At 33.5% G+C, this 25,340-nt stretch overlaps 2 protein-coding genes across 6 annotated transcripts in view; both read left to right on the top strand.

The window, feature by feature from the left end:
* The first annotated feature begins 1,247 nt into the window (after nucleotides 1-1,247).
* LOC106135156 (ethanolamine-phosphate cytidylyltransferase) lies at nucleotides 1,248-13,128 on the top strand. Of its 2 annotated transcripts, none has more exons than XM_060946516.1 (8): nucleotides 1,248-1,991; nucleotides 2,264-2,514; nucleotides 2,950-3,016; nucleotides 4,987-5,064; nucleotides 6,092-6,248; nucleotides 7,146-7,334; nucleotides 9,502-9,660; nucleotides 9,853-13,128. In XM_060946516.1, the coding sequence occupies exons 1-8, from the start codon at nucleotides 1,939-1,941 to the stop codon at nucleotides 10,060-10,062; spliced, it is 1,164 nt and encodes a 387-aa protein (XP_060802499.1). In that variant the 5' UTR covers nucleotides 1,248-1,938; the 3' UTR covers nucleotides 10,063-13,128. The 2 variants fall into 2 exon arrangements, with proteins under 2 accessions (XP_060802499.1, XP_060802497.1); XM_060946514.1 differs by having other exon boundaries at nucleotides 1,251-1,991; nucleotides 6,089-6,248.
* Nucleotides 13,129-14,404: 1,276 nt separating this feature from the next.
* Nucleotides 14,405-25,340, top strand: part of LOC106135086 (myocardin-related transcription factor B) — a 38,863-nt gene continuing 27,927 nt past the window's right edge. For 2 of the 4 annotated variants that reach the window (XM_060946456.1, XM_060946458.1), the window contains exon 1: nucleotides 14,405-14,637. Coding sequence is in view for 1 of the 4 variants with exons in the window: in XM_013335278.2 (XP_013190732.1) it covers nucleotides 17,391-17,463 (73 nt within the window). In the remaining 3 variants the exon portion in view is untranslated. Of the gene's footprint in view, nucleotides 14,638-17,305; nucleotides 17,464-23,374; nucleotides 23,508-25,340 lie in introns of those variants that run through there. The other 2 variants (XM_013335278.2, XM_060946457.1) reach the window with 2 other exon arrangements.

The following is a 25,340-nucleotide window of genomic DNA, read 5'->3' as shown; positions in this document are numbered from 1 at the left end:
AAAGTTTAAAATGGCCGCCCTGTAAAATTGCTTTTTTCAACATGTCAAATTCTTCCCGCGGGGCACGGATGTATACGTACGTATACACGGTTTAGAGCAAAGAAATTGTGTTGAGTCCAAAAGTCAATTAAATCGCCTCGGGTTCGTCATTCACATTCAGTGGCGCGACGTGGCGCGATACATATGAGCCAATTAACTCTCTTCTTGTTGCGGTTGCGAATGATTAGATAAACATGTTTCATAGTAGTATTTTATACGACAATGCAATAATATTAATTGCATTGCCCCGATTCGATAAATCTTCTTCCTCCACATATAAGTAGATTAGATTCTTAGTATATAATATTTGTTTCTATACACACTAAATATTTTCATTTTTTTTTCATCTCATCTCCATAGATATGGCTCGTATCCATAAAAATCATATTTTCATTGCAAATATTATTCTACTCTCTCAATGCCTATCAGTACCGATAGAAAGAAGAAAAAGCGACGAAATTAAAAATGATAAAATCACTATGATCTTATTATAATAAATTTGCGAAATTTTTTAATAACTATTAATGCCAGAACAGCGGTCAGAAACATAAATAAAACATTTTGGTGTCAAAAGCACTTATGTATTTATTTTATTGTTGAAACGTGCAGTTTAAATATTATGGTCCTGGACGAAGTCAAAAGCGATGAATATATTTTTTCTTTTTCTCTCGTCAAAGGTAGCACGGTAGCAATCAACTTTATTTGACAGTTTTGAAACGAAATGACATTGACAATACTTACAGACGGGTGCATGAAATGCACTGTGATCGTGACTCATTTCAAGTTCTTTCCATAAACCTCTTTATTGTATTCTAGACTAAAATGACACAATTTATAAATAATTTAATGGTTACGAAGTAAAACTACATTTAAAAATCATAAAATAAATTAAAATACTTATCAATTTTTTAAATAAATTATAACTAATGTTTAAAGTATAAATGAAACTTAAATAAAACTAAAATCAAGAAAGAAATAAAACATAACTTATATTTACAAAAAGTCCCGGTAGATCTAAGTCCCGAGGTAAAACGTCCTGAAGTCGGCAGAATTGCCAATTTTTGAGGTCTTCTGCAACTGCCACGGCTGAGGCAGCTTTGGACCCGGTGACTTTCACTTAAATTATAAAATAAATAATTTAAATACATACATGTTTAAGGACGCAAATAAATAAGATTTTTAAATGTTATTTAGCTTTTTAGTGTTTTTGAAATCTGTTTGTAACGTATGGTTCCCGGCACCAATAGAAAATAGAATAGAACCACTCCATCTCTTTCCCATGGATGTCGTAAAAGACGACTATGGGATAGGCTTATAAATTTGGCATTCTTCTTTTAGGGCTGTAGCATTTTACTATTTGAATCTTAATTCTATCATTAAGCCAAACAGATGAACGTGGCATAACATACATTGACATGGACATGAATATTGGCGTGATAATAATATACTTATATGTATGTTGAAGTCTGTTTGGACTCCATTTTTGCAAATAAATGTATACCAATTACACTCACGCCAATATCAGCGCAATTCGAATGGAGAAAATATGGGGTCATCTTTGACTTTTACATCGCCAGCATAAAATGAAGTCCAGAGAACTAAAGAAGTCAGTGGGAGTTCCCGCACGGTCGTCACACACGTTCGTTCGTTTCGTTTCGTACGTATCATGGCATTGGTTGGCGGTTGGATCATCGGTTGGGTGAATTCTTCTCTTGACGTTCAGTCAGTCAGTTGAAATTAATTAATATCTGTGGTTCAGTTGTTTCGTGCGGGGGCGGTGTGTGTCTCTATATTTATTAATTATAAATTTCGAGTATTTTCGAACTTTGTATTCTTTAAATAAAAAGAGTTATGTGATATCAAGCATCTTAAAGAAAAAGTGTAAATTTTCTAATAAATATGAGTGATAAAAAAGACGAGAAAAGGGAAATTCGCGTCTGGTGTGATGGATGGTGAGAAAAAACATTTTGTTTAAGAATTCGCATTTGCATTTCAAATGTAAAGGCACTCTTTGTATATAAAAAAGTCACTTTTAAACTATATATAATGGTATGTGCATAAGTCATAAGTATGCGGCTAAACCTTAAATACAAATACCTACTAGATAGATGAAACATCTCGTGACAGGCAAGGTTTTTTTTAACCTGTTATTCAGTCGAATTAACTGAGTATTGTAGATACCTGTATTATAACGTAACAATGTTCAAATTTATTTTTATTTCAGTTATGACATGGTCCATTTTGGACATGCAAATTCCCTGCGGCAGGCCAAAGCTCTAGGCGATGTACTCATTGTAGGAGTTCACACTGATGAAGAAATTACTAAACACAAAGGCCCACCAGTATTCACCCAAGAAGAGCGTTACAAAATGGTCAGAGCTATAAAATGGGTGGATCATGTTGTGGAGGGTGCACCCTATGTCACCACATTAGAGACCCTAGATAAATATCAATGTGACTTCTGTGTACATGGAGGTATGTTAAATGTTTTATGTTTAGATCTATGATAAAATCAATCAATTTAGCACCCAATTAGTAAGGGGGCTTCACTTACTATTTGGGTAAACACCCTTATAAATTTGATATTAGAAGTTTATGGAACTTTAGAATTCAACTTGTGGTAATAATAGAAAAAACTGAATTAAAGTTAATTATTCAAATGAACTAAATGTCATCAAACAAGAATATTAATAATAAGGTTTTTGGGTACCTTTTTTCAACTTGTCACTCACTAAAATTTAAATATTTTAATATCGAAAATGTGTTGTCCTGAATTTTGGCTTACTCTTATAGCTGATTCCATAAGAGTTTCATAATCAGATAGGTTGGTGTTTCAAATGTCTAAAAATGGTACTGTCTAATCGTTATTAAAAAAAAAAAAAAAACAACAACAATTTATTTCCTTTTCAGATGATATTACTGTGACTGCAGATGGAATTGATACATACCATTTGGTAAAAGAAGCAGGCAGATACAGGTAGATGAATTTAACTTGACAATTTGAAATATTATAATATTTGTTCATACCACATCAACACAAAAGAATTTCTCCAATTCTCTTATTGGAACTACCTTGGTTTTTACACAAACTATATCCCTAATATTTATTAATTTCATTAGAAGTCATCTTGTAAGCATGCCCTGGTTGTGTTCTCACCTTACTGGAAAAGAGTCAGAGATGTGTCAATAAGTAAAAGAATATATTCAGTACAAATTACACAGATTGAGTTAGCCTCGACATAAGTTGTGTTATGAGATTTGTACTAAACTCTACTTTATTTCATAATAAATACTTATATAGATAATATAAATAAACATCCAAGACCCAGGTCAATTAGAAAAAGTTTGTTTCTCATGGCCTAGCTGGGATTCAAAACCCAAACTCCGTCATAATCTCTATGACTACAATATTGGATTGAGTAAGGCAGGTTTTCACACAAAACAACTCCAGTGGTTCCTAATGTAATAGTTGTTACATATTTAAGATTTTACTGTACCCTATAAAAACAGGACAACAAATATATACAAATGTTTATACATTTGTGCATTATTACACTATATATTTTGTGTAAAGACACATAAATATCTACTGTATATTAACTGAGACCTTGTGGCTAAAAACATACTAAAAATTCTTCTATCCAATAAATATTCATTTAATCACAAAACCGTGCGTCGGAAGTCTCTCGCTCACTTCCGACATTTGTTATCAGCCTTATCAAGGTTTTTATTTTTAATACAACATTGCCCGTTTACTTTTCTAGTTTATTTATTCTCTGAAGGAAAAATCATTCTTATATTTTTTTCAAATAAATATGAAAATTAATCAATTCCTAGTGTTTTCCGAGGGATATTAAGGTATATGCAAGCACTTTGTATATATGAGTAAATTACTTATGTGCATTCTATAACTTTAAGTTTTAAGTGTTTACTAATTTCTTATACCATAAAGGTATGCAAATTAATATTTACATATGTACTTAGGACTTTTGGTAAAGTATTATTTGCATCTGAATATATTACAATAAGCATTTTGAAAGATGTTGTTCATAAAAACAGTAACTATTGTTGTTCTTTCTAAAATATACAAAATAGTCAAGATGAGCAATGTATAATATACATAGTCACAACATAACTTATATAAATAATGAACATGCAGTATTTCACTAGTTAATATTTTGTAGCTTCTTTCACATAATTTCAATATTCAGTCACTAAACCAGTAATCCCGCGAATATTTTAATAATTTTATGTGATGAGTATAGACTGTGGAAATTTCCTGTAAGTACCTGACTACAAAAAAAACTATCAAATATAAAAAAATATTAACATTTTAATTAAATGTTCTTCATTAATTAAGACCTTGGTTTAAAATAATACGACTTTATCAGACACATACACGCGATTAATCGAAAACAGGAAATTCGTGTAAAATTGGAATACCAAACACATTTTACCAGTCAATTTGTGTAATATTCTCACAATCAAAAGTATTTTTTTTGGTCAATAATGAATGAAATCCAATTACCTCTCAATGCTCTGGAAAATTTTTTCTTACAGCAAACACTACGAAGCTAGCAAGTATATATGCAATTTCTTTTTTTCTCTAAAATTATTAAATTGATTCATTATTGTCCACACCTCGCTGCGGTTTTGCCCGCTGAAGACGTAAACATACATATAATCACGTCTGTATCTCATGCGGGGTAGATAGTGTCAACAGTCTTGAAAAGATTGATAGCCCACGTTCAGCTATTGATAGAATTGGAGTCAAATAGTGACAGGTTGCTAGCCCATCGCATAAAAGAAGAATCCGGTAAAATAAAGAAACACGTAAAATTCCGCTAATCCACCTTAAGACCACATATGGAACCTTATTGAAAGATATATTTTATTTGTTTAGCTCAATTAAATAATTAGGTGGTTTAACTTAGATTTGTTTTACAGAGAGGTGCTAAGGACAGCTGGTGTATCCACGACAGATTTGGTGGGCAGGATGCTGCTTCTTACCAGAGAACATTTCAAGTAACATTTTTGCATATATCTTTTTTCAATATATTTTTCTTAAAAAAGTTAAGCGCTTTTTGCGTCATATTTTTTTTTATCTAGACATTTTTTTCTTGTTGTTGGGCATTGATTGGCTTAAAAATTATGTAGGTTCACAACAAATAATATAGACTGCTACCTGCTACTGCTGCTGAATAGGACCACTCCATTTCTTTCCCATGGATGTCGTAAAAGGCGACAAAGGGTTAGGCTTACATACTTATGATTCTTTTTTTAGGCGATGGGCTAGCAACCTGTCACTATTTGGATCTCAATACCATCATTAAGCCGAGCAGCTGAATGTGGCCATTCAGTCTTTTCGGGACTATTGGCTCTGTCTACCCCATAAGGGATATAGACGTGACTATATGTATTTATGTATCATTGAAACTTCACAAACTTTATTTTTGAATTCAATTAAGACATCATGTTCAAATTGTCTTATTCGAGGATATGCGATATTGATAGACATGACGACTCACTCACACTTGCACCTAATAAAATTATGTCAATGTTGCGGTAGGTTGTACATAGCAAAATGTATAAGTTCAATACAATTTACGTGTCCTCATATCTTGTTTACAATATCGGTCGATCACATTTTTTCCGTCTGTCGATTACCGCACGATAAGCAATCGTACGCACATTTTTTTGTTATAACTGTTAACTTTTGATGACTCAGTGGAATTATAAATTTAATCTTAATTGCTGACGTAAATAAAAATGTAGCTGTGAAATTCTTAAACATTTAACCAAGTCAATCTAACACCTATATGACTTCTTCTATGTACTTGCTTGTGAAGGTTAAATTCGTATCATAAAGGCATTTTTGTTTTGTCCCTGTTGTAAAATTAATATAAGTTTGATTATAATTTTTTAAGAAAATAGTTAATTTTTCGAAGTCATGACTAGGAATTTTGCAAATTAAATAATGGTCATTTAGATTCGACATCTTGAAAATAAATGTAACTTCGTGTGTGCACTTAAGGCGTATAATTTTCAGGAGGGGTGACAAACAGTACTCTGTGGCTCTGGAACATTCTTCGAACCTCGGCACAGATTCCACGGCGAGGTCCCCTTATACAGGATGTTCACAGTTCCTACCAACCACGCAGAAAATTATACAGTTTAGTAGCGGGTTGTCGCCGAAACCTACAGATAGAGTGAGTAACAATCCCTTTTTATTCACATAATCTTACGGTCAAGAGTATCCTACAACAAGTTAGGATGGATGACGCGAAAGAAGTAAGCAGGGATCATAGCGAGGAATGTACTGTACGCCTTTAGACAAGAGGCGTAACTATAATTAACTAAAATAATTTATGTATGTATCTTACGGTGAGGGAGATCATCGCGAGGAAACCTGCACATTCAGGCAATGGAAACTATGATCAACAATATCGGTTGTTCTCTTACAAAGGCAGGCATGCTGGGTTAGGAGAATAAAATGGCAAAGACAAATCATATAACAACACTTAAAATTTTTCATAAAATTTAAATATTATTAAATTAAACAAAGATGTTCCAAAGCTGTTTGTGTAAAAATAAGTTTTTTTTATAAGTGTTGAGAAGTTGTTAGAACCAGTTTTATTAAACTCGGAATACGTTATCCATCATTCCGTCTACAAAAATAATCGCAGTTGCACAATGATCATAAATTTTACTCATACTGTTTACTGTACCAATCACAATACACATAGGTACAATAATTTAATCTGCACAGAGGTGTGTTGGTGGTCAACGGATTACGTTGATGCCAGAATAAAAGCTTGTCTCTTTTCCGAGTTATGTAGGACTTAGGTACATTAGTTTTGAGCGTTAACACAGTGAGGAAAACCATTATGAGATGCCTTCACATTCAGACAACTGAATGTTGTAACCAGCATTCAATATGGGTTAAGTTGACCTGCAATGGTGACAAAGGTCGGACGGGAGCCGAGCAGAAACGTGAGGACATAACCGGGACTCATGCCATGAAGAAATAGAAGTTGACGGAACAATTTTTCTCACATCACATCAAAGATTATCCTTTCTGGCTAAAAATAAATTTCAATATTCAGGTTGTGTACGTGGCTGGTGCATTCGATCTGTTCCACGTTGGGCATCTGGACTTCTTGGAGCAAGCGAATGCGCAAGGGGACTTCCTCATCGTCGGCCTGCACACCGACCTGGAGGTGAACCGGTACAAGGGCTCAAACTACCCCATAATGAATCTTCACGAACGGGTGCTTTCGGTGCTCGCTTGCAAGGTATTCAATTATTTTTTTAATTTTGGGATTTTATAGGTAAATTAGCCGTGAGCTAACATATCAAATTTGTTTATTTACCATCATAAATCATCAACAATCAGGTAAGTTATAAATAGATCTTTAAAATTTGTATGTGTCTTTTGGTCATGCGATTAGATTAAGAATATAGATTTCAATCAAACCTTATTTTCGTCTGCATTATAGTTATACCGGTATATATAATACCCTAAGATTATACGCACGCAAACACCATATTATTCATTCGACACGTGTATCATTGTTGTACCTAAGTTTAATCACGGAATTCTTAAAAGTACTTAACATGTATGCAATAAACTTAATTGCGTACTTAACTACTTCTCGTATAGTATTGATTATGATTGATAAAAAGCAAATTTTCAATCTGCTATTTTATGACCATTTGATATGCTATAATGAGCATATTTTAAAATAAAATAAAATTAAAATAAAATAATCGAGCACACAGTTTTGCCAATATTTGTGCCTTAAAATCAGGACCTAATTCACGATTTTATAGGGTATCGAAAGAGTTTAGTACCTACATCAAATCACGCCTCTTTCCCGGAGGGGTAGGCGGAGTCCTATTTGCTATCACTGCATACTTGTTTCGCTTCAACCGCATTCATCACTCTTTCCGCAAGCATTCACTCTTCTGTGATTACTTATTTTACTGTGTGTGTAAAATACAAAAAGCTAAAATTGTTAATACATTATTTGATATCTCGAGTTCATTCTATAGCCATGTTTGGGTTCCATGTGAAGGTCGTCGAGATATGTGTTTGAGGTCGGAACAATGATATTTATCATTCACACACAGAGCTACAGTGTAATACTACGCATGGATAGATTTTTATTTCTAGTTTATAGAGCTTCAATATTTTAGTTTAACATGTGTAATAATAAAAAGAAAATATAGGTAACGAAGAAAGAAAGAATATAGCGAATAAACTCAATAAGTATTAAACCAATTTTGATATAATTTGGTTCGAAAACACATTAAGGGGACAGAGCCCCGGGCTATGCAGGTTTAAAACTTGTAAAAATATTAAATTTAGTATAATACGTGCACTTTGTTAATTATATGTCATTAAAACAATTTACTTTTTAGTTTTTTTTGCGCTACATTTGCGTGTTAAATTAACCCTTATTATTCCGATAGCAATGCTATTGAAATAATGCGCTGTTTAAATGATTAAGTGCGTAGAACAGAACTTGGTAGAACTGGTCATTCACATGATTAGATCATGATTTTATTTTGTTTCGGCTGGGCCTTCTCTAGATCAATACTCTTAATGATTAGATACCTCTGTATGTGTTATACATATTACTATACTATATCATACATATTTTGTTACATAAATTTCATACAAGCTTGTCTGTTAAATGTTCTCGTGACCTGGGGGTCAAGTCTCCAAACATATATATACCGAGTGGGTCATTTGTTCTCGATAGAATCTCAGTGGAATAATTTTTGATATTGTGTTTAATAAATTTGGTATAGACTGCCGAATGATAAAATCTATAACTCTGAAACTATATCGACACGACACAATTGACTTGATACGTGGCAGCTATATGTCAAGTCTTAAAAAGGGCCTTCCAATTAGATCAAGATCGTTGGTCGTCCCCTTAGAAGGGGGAACGTAAACGTCCTCCCACTCATACATGTATGTAAAAATAATTAAGATCTACAGATAAAATAAAAGAAAGAAGGTAACTCGTTACGTTAACCAATATTTTTTATCTAAATAACATGCTATTTTTAAGCAATTTACTCGTTTCAATGTCGAACCACAAGTATCTAATTGAACTTTAGAATAACAGATATTGTGAGTGAAGTAATGATTTTATTACTTGATTACCTTGAACGCAAACGTCGTGCTGTTAATTCTTCTCAGTAGGATAGGAAGTTATACATAGCAAAGATAAAATCACACCTCTTTCCTGGAGGGACAGGCAGAGACTACGACATTACACTTGTCAAGTTGCCTGCATACTTCTTTCGCTTTATTTTACATTCATTCGCTTTATTTTGTCTTCATGCAAGCTCGTTTGTTATTTTTATGAAAATCGTGTATCCAAGTATCACTGAGGTCATTAAAACTTTTAAATTACCAATTAATAATTATAATTTATTTCCTTATAGTACGTGCACGAAGTCGTGATCGGAGCTCCTTACAGCGTGACTGCTGATCTGATGGATCATTTCCGTGTGTCGGTGGTCTGCCACGGGATGACGGCTACGGCACGGGACATCGACGGGGCCGATCCTTACGCCGTGCCCAAACAGCGAGGATGCTTTAAAGTAGGTATATTGTTAACTTAATAAAACAGAAAATACATAGGTATAATATGCCAATATATGCCAATCATCCCTGTTTTTGCTTTCCATCAGGCAGATTAAGGTCAAGCGCACTCAAATATTTTATAAAAAAGAAATGGTTCTGAAATAAATATTTAATATTTTTTCCGCTTAAATGTTTTACTTTTTTTTCAGACATTGGATTCTGGAAATACAATGACCACTGATGATATAGTGCAAAGGATTATTCGCCACCGGCTAGAGTTTGAAATTAGGAACTCTAAAAAGGAAAAGAATGAATTGGAGATTGTAAATGCATTGAAAAATACCAACATTAGCCACGCCAAACAAAATGGCGACTGCGATCATATCAAGAAGAATGGTGAAGTAACTGAGGAGAGTTAAATTGTAACATAAAACATTCAATAGTTTGTATGAGGGTTTTTGCTATATTAACTGTAAATAAGAACGGTATTATAGCCATATTTTAATCGCTGCGATCGTTAGTTAAGTCAACGAAGCCCAAAAAATGGTCTTTAAACCAACTATGTAATGCGAAGGACCAATTCATAACTGCAGAAGTAAGTCTTATTACAAATTAAAGGGTGTGTGTAATATTTGGGCATACTGATAATTACAATTAGTTACAGACGAAAACGTCGGTGGTCGAATCGATAAGAAGTGCCCAGGTAAAATGCGTAATGCGCAAAAAAGCTAGGTTCGAATCCCACCTGGGCCATGTACCAATGACTATTTTAGATGTTATGTAGCATACACATTACGTAACTTTAAAAACTAACCAATGCTCTTACGGTGAGTGGAAACATCGTGAGGAAACGTGCACATTCAGGCAACTGAACATGTAACCATGATCGATCCAATTTGGGTTGTGTTTACCTGCAAAGGTGGCGGAGGTCAAATGAGAGTCGCTTCGTGTAAAAACATAACTAGTTCAATCCAGGATCCATGGTCAAAGGCATACTCGGGGCTCCTCTCCAGAGTGGTGAGGATACAACTGGGAATAAAGCCATGAGGAGAAGGACTGATGATTACAAATTAGAAAACCAATGGCTCTAGGTATTGATTTCTCATTTGACAGTTAATATAGAATATCACTTAATTTAAGAATATTTGAATTACCATAATAACGATAATAATCCTTTATTATTATCGTTATATCGTTATTCAAGTAAATATTTACTTTGTTGTAACCAACGAAATTCAAATGTTCTTGTATTTAGTGTCACCCTAAAATACGTGTTGGACTTGAAGGTTTTACTTTATTTCATTATTTTTGTAAAATGAACTTAACCTGCTAGTACCAAATATTTATTTTTATGTAATATTTAGATGAAAAAAATTTAATATTCAATTGTATTTATGTTTTGGTTCCAAATATTTTGGCTGTAGTAAATTTTTCTAGCTGTTTTTGGTATCAAGAATAGTAATTCTTAATTATCTACAGATAAAAAACAAGAATATGCATGTGATTCCATAAAGAGATTTGTCAATTTAATGGCGACAATAATTCTAATTCATCATATTTGCGTACCTCAATTTAGTATACCAAATTTGGTTCCAAAGTAGAATCTCTTTTTATGGACACATGGCAAATACGAAAGGGTCTTTCCTATATTACACGTCATTTCGAACTATAATTCTAAATAAAAAAGACGTCATAAAACAATTCTATACTTGAATTACACTATCAAATTTGATAATAAATAATAAAACTAATGCATTTCATGACAATGAAAGACATGCCAACATTAAAGTTTGTGGTAAAATCTTTAAGTTCGGACCTTAAACTAAACATCACTAAATGTATACGTAATATTCCACAAGGACTTCTTATAAACCTTAAGCATGACACTAGCATTACAGATAATATTTGTTGCGTAGGAGTTTAAAAAAAAACTACGCAAAACAATATAAGGGCATTTACATTGTGATATATACGAAATAATAGGAAATAGAAATAATTAGCTGAATAGTAGTTTATTTACGTTTTCTCAGTGATAATTTTAAGGTTTTTTTCCTTAATATTTATTCAGACAAATACAATTGTTTCACAGCCATAGGCTTATTCTCTGTGAAGAACATGTTTATCAAATGTACCATTTAGCCAATGTAATTACCACCGCCACCGTGAACAGTACTTGTACTTGGTGTTATGTATATTTATTTCATTTCCCCAGTCTGTCTACATAATATATATTTTATTCAAATGCCAGGTTTATTAGATATATTATTATTACACCAAAGAGTTAGATCTCATAACTTACAATGAAATCAAAATATTGTGTTTAACACAAACAATCACGTTAATGAAATAACGGAAATTCTGAGAATATAAGGAGGAGAGAATATATAAGGAAATAATATCAGTAAAAAGCTTTGCATACATTAGTTTTAGTCAATTTTCTCGTTCATATTTTTTACGTTGTTTTACCGCCTATTTTTTGTAATGCAACAAAGTGATTAAACAAAAAGCGAAACAAGTCTTAATTTTTTACAAAAAAAATCCTAACATGGGAAATCTATTGTAACACAACAAGTAACTATGGCTTGCGTTTGTTTTTACAGCTTTTGCCATTCACTAAACCGTTTTATAGCATTCTGGGTGATATCATAAAAAATATTTATTCCGTTTTTATTATGTTAAGTTATTGTTGTTTCGTTAATGTTACTTATAACATTTTATTATTATAGTGTGGTTGTTTATATTTTTAATGTATATTTTGTTTTCTAAGTGTACTATACAATGAGTTTGTCGAATCAATATTTACTATCATTATGGTCTATTAATCAATTTTCACTCAATCTATAATTTAATGTTATCCAAATTTATATAGTTGTTTTTTCAAAATCATTTCATTCTTTCTTAAACTTTCTATAACTTTTTAAAAGTAAATTATCCTAAATCAAATAAAATAGGTTTATTTAAAAATTCTCTTTGTAAATTATTGATAATTGTAAATTAATGTTAAATGTAGATATAATAACCAAAAATACAAGTTGAAAATAGTTTACTTATGTATATTTATGTTTCCTAAATGTGCAGTCAAATTGTGTTTACCTACTAACTACCTTTTAATGTGCTTAAAAGTAACTTTGAAATAATTCGTGTAGTTTATCATTTTAATAAACACGAAAATGGTAAATAAAATACCCTGAAAGAGAGTTGTTCTTTTTAGTAAAATCTAAAAGTGAAACAAAAGCTTTTTTTCTAGTGTAGGTCTTACAACCAACATTACTGTTTAAGTACCTTTTTGTCTTGTATATAAACTTCACAAATTATTTTAATTGATCACCCATTGTGGGCTTATTTTCATATGCTGTAATGTGCTGTATGATATTTACCTATGTCATAATTACAATTTATAATAACTATTCGAATGATTAATTAATGAATATATAAAATAGTATAGCTAGCTAAAATAAATAATAATCAAAAAGCGATGTTTGTTTTATTTCAGACTAGCTGATGCTCACAACTTCGATCACATGGCTTAACAATTATTGGTGTCATTTTGGTCAATATTGCCCAGGCCTATATCCAGCTATAGATCAAAAAAAGTTACCAATCAATCCAGTGTGACGTTCCTGAGATGAGCTTATACGCTGTCTCTCTGTGCCAAATTTCGTGAAAATCGGTCCAGTAGTTTTTAGTTTATCGTTATTCTCTTTTAGTTTGGATGGACAATATAAAAGTCGAACTCTCACAGATATTATTTTAAAATGTCAAAGAGCCACAATCGTAGTTTTACAAGTTTTTCCAAAGAGTAAAGCCCAAATACCGCTTCGCTTTATTTTTACGAAAATTGGAACGACGGTCCTCTTGTCTATGCTATGATAGAGTTACCTGTAAAATATGTCTTGTATCGGTGAATTACGACGATTATTAATCGGTAATATCCGGTTTTGACTTAATGTAGCACTACAAACAACAAGATTATTATATTATTTGGTAAAAAAATTGTTGGTATTTTGGTTATTCTTACTTATTTTAAGTGACATAGACAAGTTTAACAAAACATTTCGTCAGTTAACTCGATGAGCCATAAACTCGCGAATAAGCAATCGTATAATATACTTTTTAAATCATATTATAAAATTATTATTTCTTTTTTTCTTAAATATAAACATATTAGGGAAGAATGCTATCAAATGAAAAATCACTAAAATTGCTCGAACCGCTTAGACTACAGATGGTCACAATAGCGTTAACGTATCTACATACATTCTTGTGAAAGACATTACATTCCTTTTGTGTCATTCGGGCAAAAACAGGAAGCAAAACATTTATTTTTATATTAAATTTGGAATAACTAATCCTTTTATAATTAGCTTTTGCGCGGAGCTTCGCTTACCAACTCGATCACTCATACTTTCACCCCACATTTTAGTATTTTTAGGGGTTGATTTTTGAAAAAATAAGTATCCCATATTAAAACGTTTCTTAATGACCAAATTAAATTCGAATCGATCCAGCTGTTTAGCGGAACAGACAGGCAGACAGACCTTCATATTTATAACATTAGTAAGGATATGTTAAACACTACGGAATCGGTGATACACCGGATTTGTACAGTTTTTTCAACCGAATACTTTTACCGGATTTTAACCGGTGTGATGCACACCTTCTAGCTTTTAGTTTATCCATAGAGTTTAGCAATGCTGTGCTCTCGCCGTGCCGTGACGTACTACGACAATAATAATCCATTCATTTAATTGGTTCATATGATGTCAAAAGTCAAAAACAAAATCTTGTGGTAGGCAGACAAAGGCTGACTGAACAAAAACTCAAAATGGCAGGAATGATGGAAGCAATCCAAAAGAAATCAGTTTAAAATTGGTTATTTGTGTGATATTGTACAGTGTCGTGGATAAACGTGATTTTGTGGATTTGAACTATAATATCCTATTTATACGAGATGTAAAATATTACGTCTCTTTGTAGTAAACATAATTGCAAAGGTGAGCTTTTCAACATATGTATGCCTTCTCTATTTGCTATCACAATCTGCTTCTTTTTCGTTGTAAAGTGAGTTCAATAATTTGTGTTGTTGTTTTTATGTTTGCCCTATGGGTCAATAGACATGTAAACATTATATTAATATTTATAAACTTAGCATTTTTCCAATAAGAAAAATTACTTGTGCCGTAATCAGACACTACGCATTATAGTTCTCTATTATTAACTTGTTGATTAATTATAGAATTCATTGTAAACTATACACTGTTTAATGCAACCCGTATATACTATTGTGTCCTTTAGATATTGTATTTTATTCTATCTTTCTGGAATACCTAACAAATTTGAAGCTATATGGGCGGGTTTGCCGGCGCTTTGGGGCAAAACTGGCCATCAAAACAAGTTTTTGAAGTAAAAGTGATTTATTCTACTCAGCTAGAAAATTGCAGAATCATAAATATTTTAAATAACAAGGTATTATGAAATAGTCTTGTCAATGTTTAGGGTCTGATTTCAGAAGTAGTTTAACACACTTCCTGATGTGATTTCCTGAATTTCCAAAATCTGATAATTGAACAAAGTTTTCACTTGTGTAAGTCTGAAACTTTAATTAATTCTTTCTTCTTTTGCCATGCCAAGTTAGAGCAAGGGGTGCATAGTCTTGCATGCATACCATATTGTAAACATTGAACTGCATACTTTTTTTTAAGGAACACTTATGAATTATAAAATGTCAACATAATTAATATGTGGGGTTCATAGGTAGAATATAAATATTTCTTTGTGGGTTTAAAACATTTATTTTTATACTTATAATTAGCACAAAACAGATTACAATAAATCAGTAAAGGATTTCATCATCAAATTGCCCATCATCCTTAGTGTAGTATTAACTAGGGATGTCATGAATATTTGCATTCGCATATGCGAATAATTCACATCTTTTTAAACGGCGGCAATTGACTGATCTGGCCTGGAAATATCTAAGTGCTCCAGCTAGTGAATTCAGTGTAGCCACTGAATTCACTCTGAACGCTAGCTGGGGGAATGTGCTTCGCACATTCGCATTGCGAAACATTCGCATTCGTGAATGTGACAAAAGTGACATTCGTGACATCCCTAGTATTAACATTGGTTAACAATTAAACTAATGCATGTAATTAGAAAAGAATTATTTTTTTCCTTGCATTCAAAAGCGGGGTCACATTTCTCTGATTACGGCCACTTAATAAGATGCTTCAGCAAAGGCGTCTTTTGATTGAGACAGACAAACAAATTGTCATGAACAATATCTCAGTTCATCCATTTTTCGATACACATACAAAATTATTGTCATTATGGTTACATACCAGTTGCCTCTCTTTGCTTACCTGGTTAAATACCATTTGCATGTTTCGTCACAATTTTTTCGTGTACCATATGTTATTGGTTAGCTATCAAACTACTGTAAAGAAATGGGAAGCAATTGGTCTATTATTGATTCAACCAATGATGCTCAAACTGATGTTGTAGTATACTTCATTATGGCTAATTGCAAAGTGGCAGTACTAGAAAAAAAAAGATTGGGATTCAGACAAGTCTTTAAAGTAATTTTTTTACATATTTTAAACTGTTAACCAGTGTATATAACAATCCACTTAATCTCATCAGGCTGATTAACTTTAGCTCAGCCATTATTTTCATGTTACTAACATAACTAGATCATCTGGCTAGATATTGTTCTCCATCAGGTGTTACAGTCATACAAAATAATTATTTTGTATGACTGTAACACCTGTACACTGTAACACCTTAAGGCATTAATTTGTGTGTTTGTGTAATTACACAAACACACAAATTAATGCCTATGTGCAATGGAACTAAAATTTTGCAATTCTCTCCTCCTTTCTCTGTCTCAATACATACTACTTCGGGATTTTCAAAGCAAGACAGAATAGGCATTATTTCAGCATGCCGCACCATCTTAGACTTAAACTTGTTTACCGCCAGGCAAATTAAAGATTTAAATTGATGCCTGAATGCTATTTATTCACCTTGTTTGTTGGTTGCGAACTAATGTGGATCTCTTGCCTCATAAGAATTATGATAAACTATTCTGCAAAGATTTAATTTAATTTATTTGTAGTGTTTTTGTTAATCATTGAAAGCATTACAAGCTTGCAAAAATAGAGGGATGAGTATGGATGAAGTAACAGAAGTGTGTAGATATAAAGGCAAGTGGAAAGATCAAGTCCCTCTGGTCAGTCTGTCCCTCTTGAACAATTTGTGTTAGATCTCGGCTGGATACAGAATCTATGGTTGTTGCTGTCACTTGATGGTCAAGATGAAAAAGAAGAGATGCTCTGAGTCATTTCTCATAGAAAACAGAAGTTTTCATGTGATCTGCAGAATGGAACGTCCATGTCCATTACCCGACGGCTGGTACTACTTTTCGGCCTTGAACACTAATTTTACAAATTTTCTCGAAGTCTAAGAGCTGCAGGATGTAGGTCGATGATGTTGTGTCTTAAGGGCACCGTAGGCTTGTGCGCTAAAGCAGCCTTCGATGCGCGGACGCCGCTCGAGCGGTTCGGTCCGTGAGTCATAGCCGCCCAAAATAACTTTGAAAATGGGCGCCGCCTACCGGCCGGGGCGGGCGGCGTATATCAGCTCAGTGGCAGCCGCGACGCCGCCGCCGGTAGAGGAGCGGTCGTGGTGGAGTGCGCGAGCCCCGAACCCGGAGAACGGTGGCGGCGCCGGCGCGGGATGCGCCGCCATGCCGGTGCGACATCGCGAACTCGGCGACGAGCTCGCACAGCCGGAGCCCAAACGCTGCAGGCACTGCGACGGTACGAACAATGCTTTGCGGTGGAATCGCTATCACTTGAACTGTCACACGCCACCTAACAAAGTTTTTAACTTAAAGATAATAGACGAAATTGCGTGGCGCTTAACATTTATTCCCTCTGAATATGAATTCCGAATAATACAAGATCTTGAACTCTTAACCAAAGGGATCATAAATTATAAGTTACTTTAAAATTTAATCCACGTATGCTTAAGTTTGTTGACTAATTTATTCGATAATCTCTCCCGCTTTGATTTTATTAGCACTTTTTTTCTCACTAATGCGTGTGTGAGCCACCATGTGCTTTCTTTCTGACAGTTGTAGGTATACCTGTCAAACAACACTATATAAAAATGATTGGTAACAAATCATGTATTAGGGACCTACTATTCATTTATTTATTCACCTTTGATTATTAGTTTAGGTAGATAATTAATAAAGTAACTATTTAAAGTATGTAATACATAAGCGAGTATGTACATGTATATTAAGTATTTTGTCGAGAAAAGTGTAAAATATTGTTTTTTTCCATTAGTTTTACTCTTGTGTTTCGTCGCCTTGGAAAAGGATTAGGAAAGGATCTCGCGGTTCGTTTATGGAGAACGATTCTAATCTGGGTTAGTCAGGTTTTTACAATAAGCGACTCCCGTCTGACCTCTACACCTTTGCAGGGGAACCCGCACATGATAAAAGCTGCAATAGCTGAATATGCTTTTTCCCTTAGATGACTTTTGCGACATCCAATATAGAGATGGACTGGTCCTATTCTTAAGTGCCGGGAACCACACGGCACAAGTTTTTATTATTACTGTCTACTGACAGTTTTATTACCCAGCTTTACTGAATACGCTGGGATTGAACAATTTTGAATTAATGAAAAAAATATACTTCTATTAACATAATTTGTGTTTTAAAATTCATGCTCGATAGTTTGATGCTGTGGCATGTTTTTATTATTTTAATTGCTCAAACATTACGGTAGTTCGAACGGGACCCATCTGTTTCACATTTCCTAATTAAATATTCATAATTAAAATGTGAATGTTTTGCCGTGTGGTTTCCGGCACTAATACAAAAAAGAATAGGACCACTACATCTCTTTCCCATGGATGTCGTAAAAGGCGACTAAGGGATAGGCTTACAAACTTGGGATTCTAGGCGATGGGCTAGCAACCTGTCACTGTTTGAATCTCAATTCTATCATTAAGCCAAATAGCTGAACGTGGTCATTCAGTCTTTTCAAGACTGTTTGCTCTGTCTACCCCGCAAGGGATATAGACGTGACCTATGTATGTATGTTTTATTTCTGTTACACGTGGGTTAAGTAAGATCTCAAATGGAAATTATTTGGCACGCCCTTACTGGAAGGAGTTATATGTGTCACCGTGGTAGGAATGGAAAGCGCGTATAAATAGTTTGCATAAAGTCGGGAATGAGCATTATGTAATTGCAATCCGTAAACACATGCACTTCAGCGTACGAACGATATTCCTTTTATTCTCTTGCATAATTTAAAGCATGCGCGTGCGCATTCTCATCATGTGCCTGAAACATTTCTTAAACAATTACGGATTGATTAATTATATAGGTTAATATATATATATACTGCGTGTTATTATTTCATAAAATTGCTGAATTTTCGTTTAAATAACTACTTCGTTATTATGTTTCAGTTCGGGAAAACAAAATACAAAGTCACGTGCCAATTGACTTAAGTACAAACTCCAGATAAATTAACCGCAACTAGTTTGGTAGTACCCAGCAAGACTCGAATTTGAATTTAAAAAAATACAAATGTGTGATGTTGTAACACAAATGTTACTTTTACTGGTCGAAATTTAAATTCAACTTTGATAAGACGAATATATCAAGAGCAAAATAAACGCTTTTTGCCACGGAAAAATGAAAACATACATAGACGGTCCACCATTTTCGAGCGATACAGACTTCTTTGGAAATCTATTAATCAATGATATATATATTTATAAGGTCCGTTGATATGTATGATTTTGCATAATCCGTTCGTACAAAATCTTTCGATGAAAATATCAAAATTAATTTTCTCTTAGAATTAAATTACTCGATATTTAAATGATGTGAAGGATCATAATATTTTCAGTTCATCAGTTGCCGATATAAAAAAATGTCGCGTCCCATTTTGCGGCCACATATCGTTTATGATGTGTGTGTGTGTATGTGTAACGGTAACATGCGCTGTTGTGACAGGTGCCGCGTCACCAACACTCCGCCGAGACCGTCGGGACGCCAATTAATTACTATAGACCGCCGAGACACCAAGCCCTCAATGAAATCATCAGTCATCATTATCAAAATGTTAACAAAGCAGAAAGACCTTTAAAATTGGCAAGCAATAAGGTGTCCTTAATTTTGTATCGATGAATATTATGATCTCATAAAATCAATACATATAATTAAACCGTAAAATTTTTTTTTCTGTACATTGAGTATATTTTCAAAAATAATTTATAACGATATAAAAATAGATATTGAAAAAAAAAGTTTGTATGTTTGTTTGTACACGCTAATCTCCGGAACAACTGAACGGATTTGAATGAAACATTTTTTTTATTATATAGGTCTTATGCCTGGCCAAAATATAGGGTATAATTTATTTTGTAATCTGGTACAGAAAATAGATAAAGACATCAAATGAAACTTTTCTTGTAAAACTCTTTTAAATCGCAATTGAGACACTTATTCATAATACAGTTCTCATTGTTATGCATTGGCTGTAAACATAAACTTGCGGTTGTACGTACAGTCTGTGGTTGTACGACGCCAAGGAAACAGGCACTACTTTGCTATTTTACGAATCCTGATGCATACGGGACAAATCGCACTATTGCGCGAACCCCAAGTTAAGAGACTTGTGAAATCTAAAACCTAGAGGATAGGGGGTTGTTAGGTCTAGTTACCTAAGAGATACAGGTTATCCAGGTAGAGTGCCTACTTAGGCCAGATCCAAAAACCAATTGAAGTTTCTAAAATGAATGGGTTTTGCAAAATTCAAGAAAAGCAAATACATTTATTCAATCTGATGTAACGAAAAGTATGAACAATGTTGCCAAGTACGAACTTACTCAGTGCTGCCAAATCCAACCCACCCTTTTTAACCATAATGAATTATCTCCTAAATTATCCCATTACAAAATAACTTGTTTCTCTTCTGATCTATTTTTCATTTTTATTATTAGAAAATTAAACAAAGAATATTTATTACTCCAGTTATTAAATTCAACAAAAGAAAAGCGGGACTTGATAGTATCATGACGTGTTCTCTATTTTTCAAGTCATAAAATTAGGTTGGCGTGACACGCGCACATTTTTCTACGATTTCGAAGACGCCCTAAAATAAGAATCGTGAATTTCCATCCAAGAAATGTGTCTATTTATGCAACAGGCGTCGGCGTCTCGGTTGTTTGTAGTGTAGGTAGTAATGCTGCTCTGTCGCACATAAGAACGGAATGTTTGTTTTGAGGAATCGCAAACAAACTCGTTATTATTCTCAGAAACGTAACGCGTACGGGTATACTATGTAGTTAAATCGCTCATAGCACCGGTTTTATAGATTTAATAAGTTTTTTTTTTCTGTAAAAGAGTTATGCTCTTTTAAATATACCAACCCGAAACAGTGCCCTGTTACCGTAATTTCAACATTGTTAGTAGTATTACTAGTCACACAGCGTTTTAAAGCTGTTTCTGCTTGACTGCTTCTAGATTGGGAGACAATGGTCTTTGGGAAAATATATTTAAGAAATTTTGTTTTATATTTCCCAGCTTTGTTTCTTATTAACGAATGGAATTGGAAGCCAAGGCCTATTGCTTTTAATCGTTTATTGTTGTGTTGTGATTTCGCCGAAGACAGTACCTCATTCTACAGTTTATGGGTGGCAGTTAAATATACCCGTCTCGGTTTGTCGTTACAAATAGAATTTTGGCACTGACTGTCTGTGGTTGTGTAATTCACATATAAACCACTTGTTGAATTCGAACTACCTATCTGTTCTCTTAACTATGTAACGACGAGAACAAATTATTGTCATTTCGTAGGCTTCATGTCTTCTTGGTTTTGTAGATGTTCTAATTTCTTAATGTAACCTTTACCTTCATTATTTAATTGTTATATTTATCATTTTTATAACGTATTTTTTTATCTATAGATTGCGAAATAATAATAAATATCTTTATTTCTTTCTCCACAAAAACAACTTAAATATAACTTAATATTATGGATAGCATGCACAATACAGCAAGAGATTGTGGAGAACTGGTGCCCGTGCTAGGTGTCCGAAGAACCTGTGTTACGGCTCACCCATTAATTTATAACTATTGTGGAGTGGAGTGAGTGTAGACGTATACAAAAAACATAATATACATAATTATTATTTAAAATTCCAAATCGATCATCAAAAATGGTTTCTTGTTATTTAATATGGAACAATTTTCATCGGGCAGTCTACTGTTTTTACTAAAATATCGACATGGTGGGACACTGGGACGGTAATTATCGTTGCCTGTCCTCGTTCTAAATCCTTACCTTGACCTGGTTGTTTACTTGGCTTTACGATCTACTGTCTACGACAGTTTTAAATTTCTTTCTTATATCACAATGGCAGGTGCCTCGTAGGGATCTTCTTCATATTAGAAATTTTAAACGACATTGACAGCCATAATATTCCTTAAGTACCGTGCTATTGGCATATCCGCATTTCCAAATGCTACATGTTTCGTGGCTACTACTGTTTACTAGACCATGAAGAGGCTATTAAAACGAAGTTAATTTATCTAACAAGTATGTTGAAAAACATCGAGATAACTCTTTTCCATATGTTATTGTTTGCTGTAAATCAAGTTTTACTTTCGTACATAGTCACCGTGTCCAGAAATAATCCCTATACTTAAACGTTTCCGTGGAATTTCCCTCAGCAGGAACAGGCTCCTATACCTGATAACGAATGATTTGGTTTTACTCTTATAAATGCAAATAAGTTGTACACCTTTTTTAAATAACTGAAATTCCAACTCTGATTCCTTAGCGTTGGTGTGTACTGCCAAATACATTACCAATAATGACAGCAACTTGTAAACGTTGTAGGGGCACGTTGGCTCTCGAATGTGCATTAAGATTAGCTGCGGTGTCGTCGGCCGCGATTATCGCGAGGTGCGCCGACCAAATGAACCGTATTACCGTTATCTGCAGACAGTATCTTGGAGCGGTGTCAACTGGACGCTGACTGACCACTTTCAATTTCTGATGCCCGATTGCTCAGTGCTCGCTCATCTGTACTCTTTCCGTTATTCTATATTCGGATTTTATGATGATTTGATTGATTTGTCCTTTCCGCGCAGTTTGATTAAGTAAATCAAGGGAAGGCTTGTATAATTTTAATTCTCCTTTTCCAATCTTACAAATGTATCACTCCGCATGTTTCTTACGTTTTCTATGATCCGTCTTTTCTCTTGTTTCCTCCAAATTCACCATTATTTCAATACATTCTCGTCTATTACGGATAGATTCTTCTTGGTTCTCCCTTTTTTCGAGATATGCGTAATTTGGTTTCTAAAAATGTGCCGGAGTGAGCCCTGTATTTCAAATTGGACACGAAATTAAGTGGTAGAAATTAATAGTACCTATCTGATGCAGTTTTTCTAGATACTCGTAACTAAACTTAAATTGTTTCAGGATCAAAAAAATTTTGCATCTGCTTTGAAGTCATATTATACTTAAGCTTTTTTACATATTTAGTAATATATATTAAAATATTTTGTTTGAGCTAATGTAAGTTAATAATCTCATATAATAATCGTTATATATACCAGCAAAAGAAAATCTACTACAAAGACATAATTGTAGATAATGATAAGATTAATAAGATAAGATCGCCAATACACACAGATATTGTATTCTTTGAAATAGTTTCGATTGATTCATAACATTCGATTATTTTCAAGGAGTGTTTTAATGCCAGCTTCTTATTATACCAGTTTATGAGCATCTAAATCAACTGCTAATATTATAAGCATGTGAGTGAAGAAATTTAGAGTTATTGTGACATCCATTAACCGTGTAACATGCAGACGTATTTCGGCCACCTTTCAAAATTTGTTCCCGGGAATCACTGCGTTTGCGACATGATACATTTTGTTGAAAAAAATTTCCACTCACATTTTAAGATAAGTATGTAGAATAGACCGAACTAAAGTTTGTTTGTTGCTCTCATTCGATGTTGGAATATTTTTATAAGTGTTTCGTTGATTTGGTTTGTTATTGTTTGATAGTGCTATTAATAACTCTTTGATAGTGGCTTAAGTAGGGCTCTTTTCAATAAATGAAATAAGACTTCTATTTCTGTGTGAAATTTGAATTTTAACTTTGTTTATCATATCATGTTTACATTTTGTGAACGACGTTACCTAAAACAATTATTTTCCGAACATTTATTTCTTTGAATCTAGTTAACCAATTTGATGAATGATTCGGTTTAGTCGTTTAAACAATATCAACTTTTAGAGTTATGGCAAATAGAATAAAATCCAATAATTAAGGTAAAAATTATAACCATTCATGTAAGTGACCATAATGAGAAATGAAAAATAGTACTTAAGTCGCGCGTTCCGTCGTCATTGGACGGAATTTCATCATACAACATCTTAGTCAAATTTATGTTAGCTCAGCGCTAAGTATACCAAATATATTCCGAAATAAAGTGTGCTCCGCCGTCGCGACATTGGGAGATACTATTTTGATTTGCCTATCCGGTGCGTGGCACGTAGTCCGCTGGGATTATAAATCTCTCCTTTCCTCTTTTACTACGAGTATAGACTATTTACAGCAATGGATGTTTTCATAGAACATCTTGTTAAGCCATTAACAATTCATGTTTTAACATTGCCAGTCCATAGATTTGAGCTTCATCAGCAATATAATCTTTTTGTGCCATACAAAATCCAATCCAAAAAAATTAAGATATGATCAATTTTGAGCAATTATAATGTTTACATTAATGACGTTGTTAAAAAAAAACAGCTAAATGACATACTTTCATGGATGTCCTCTATATTTAACTTGAGTATTCATTCACGTAACCATATTAAACGTTAGTTAATATTTTAAAATGCAGGAGGAGGCATGAACATTTACTTCATGATTCATTTTACAGGACTGTTCATTAGACTAATGACAAAATAACATTAAGGTTTGCTCTATCTATACAAGGTCTAACATTGGAAGTAGCAAATATTATCAATTTTATTGAAGTAACATTTTAAGGATGTGATGTGTTGTATTTTCATTTGTCTACCTGCCACGATCACCGTATACTTCTTTCGCTCCATCCACATTCATAACTTCAAAAAAAAAATGTGATACGAGTATGTTTAATAGGTGGAACTACTTTGGTGTTCCACATGACAGAAAGGAATTTCTTTATATAATAATTAAGTGAATTCACAACACGTGTCGGTAATAATTGGCCATGTTTAATTTGCATCGTGCATAATTACTGTATATCGGCAGACAATCATAATAGTAAACATCCTCACAAATACACGTTGCATTCATTCGCCAATGTTTTAACGCAGCGGCCCTGGACGCCGACAGAAATAACTTTTTTTACAATATTTATTTTGTTGCTCTGTTACACGGAGCCAAGCGTGCAATGAAATGATTATGAGAATTAATCTTACTTTGTGCAATTGTAATTCGTGAGGGATCTTAAGAGATTGTTTAACAATTCATCTTGCCGCCATTCGTACATTTTATTCGTGACAGTGTTGGCAGGATACCGGTCTATGGTGATATCTACAAAAGATTTGATAATTTTGTAATTAGTCATTGATTGGCTTAAACATAACGTA

This window comes from Amyelois transitella, chromosome 11 (assembly GCF_032362555.1).
Source record: "Amyelois transitella isolate CPQ chromosome 11, ilAmyTran1.1, whole genome shotgun sequence".
In the NCBI taxonomy this organism is placed as follows: Eukaryota; Metazoa; Arthropoda; class Insecta; order Lepidoptera; family Pyralidae; genus Amyelois; species Amyelois transitella.
The sequence above is the reverse complement of the archived record's forward strand: the minus strand, read 5'-3'. Positions and strand labels throughout refer to the sequence as shown.

What these genes read in the sequence shown, in the direction of transcription:
- LOC106135156 (XM_060946514.1), top strand. Translation starts at nt 1,939, where the DNA reads ATGAGTGATAAAAAAGACGAGAAAAGGGAAATTCGCGTCTGGTGTGAT. An exon ending in AAAGAAGCAGGCAGATACAG is followed by an intron (nt 3,017 to 4,986) that starts GTAGATGAATTT and finishes TTTGTTTTACAG; the next exon opens with AGAGGTGCTAAGGACAGCTG. An exon ending in TTTCGGTGCTCGCTTGCAAG is followed by an intron (nt 7,335 to 9,501) that starts GTATTCAATTAT and finishes ATTTCCTTATAG; the next exon opens with TACGTGCACGAAGTCGTGAT.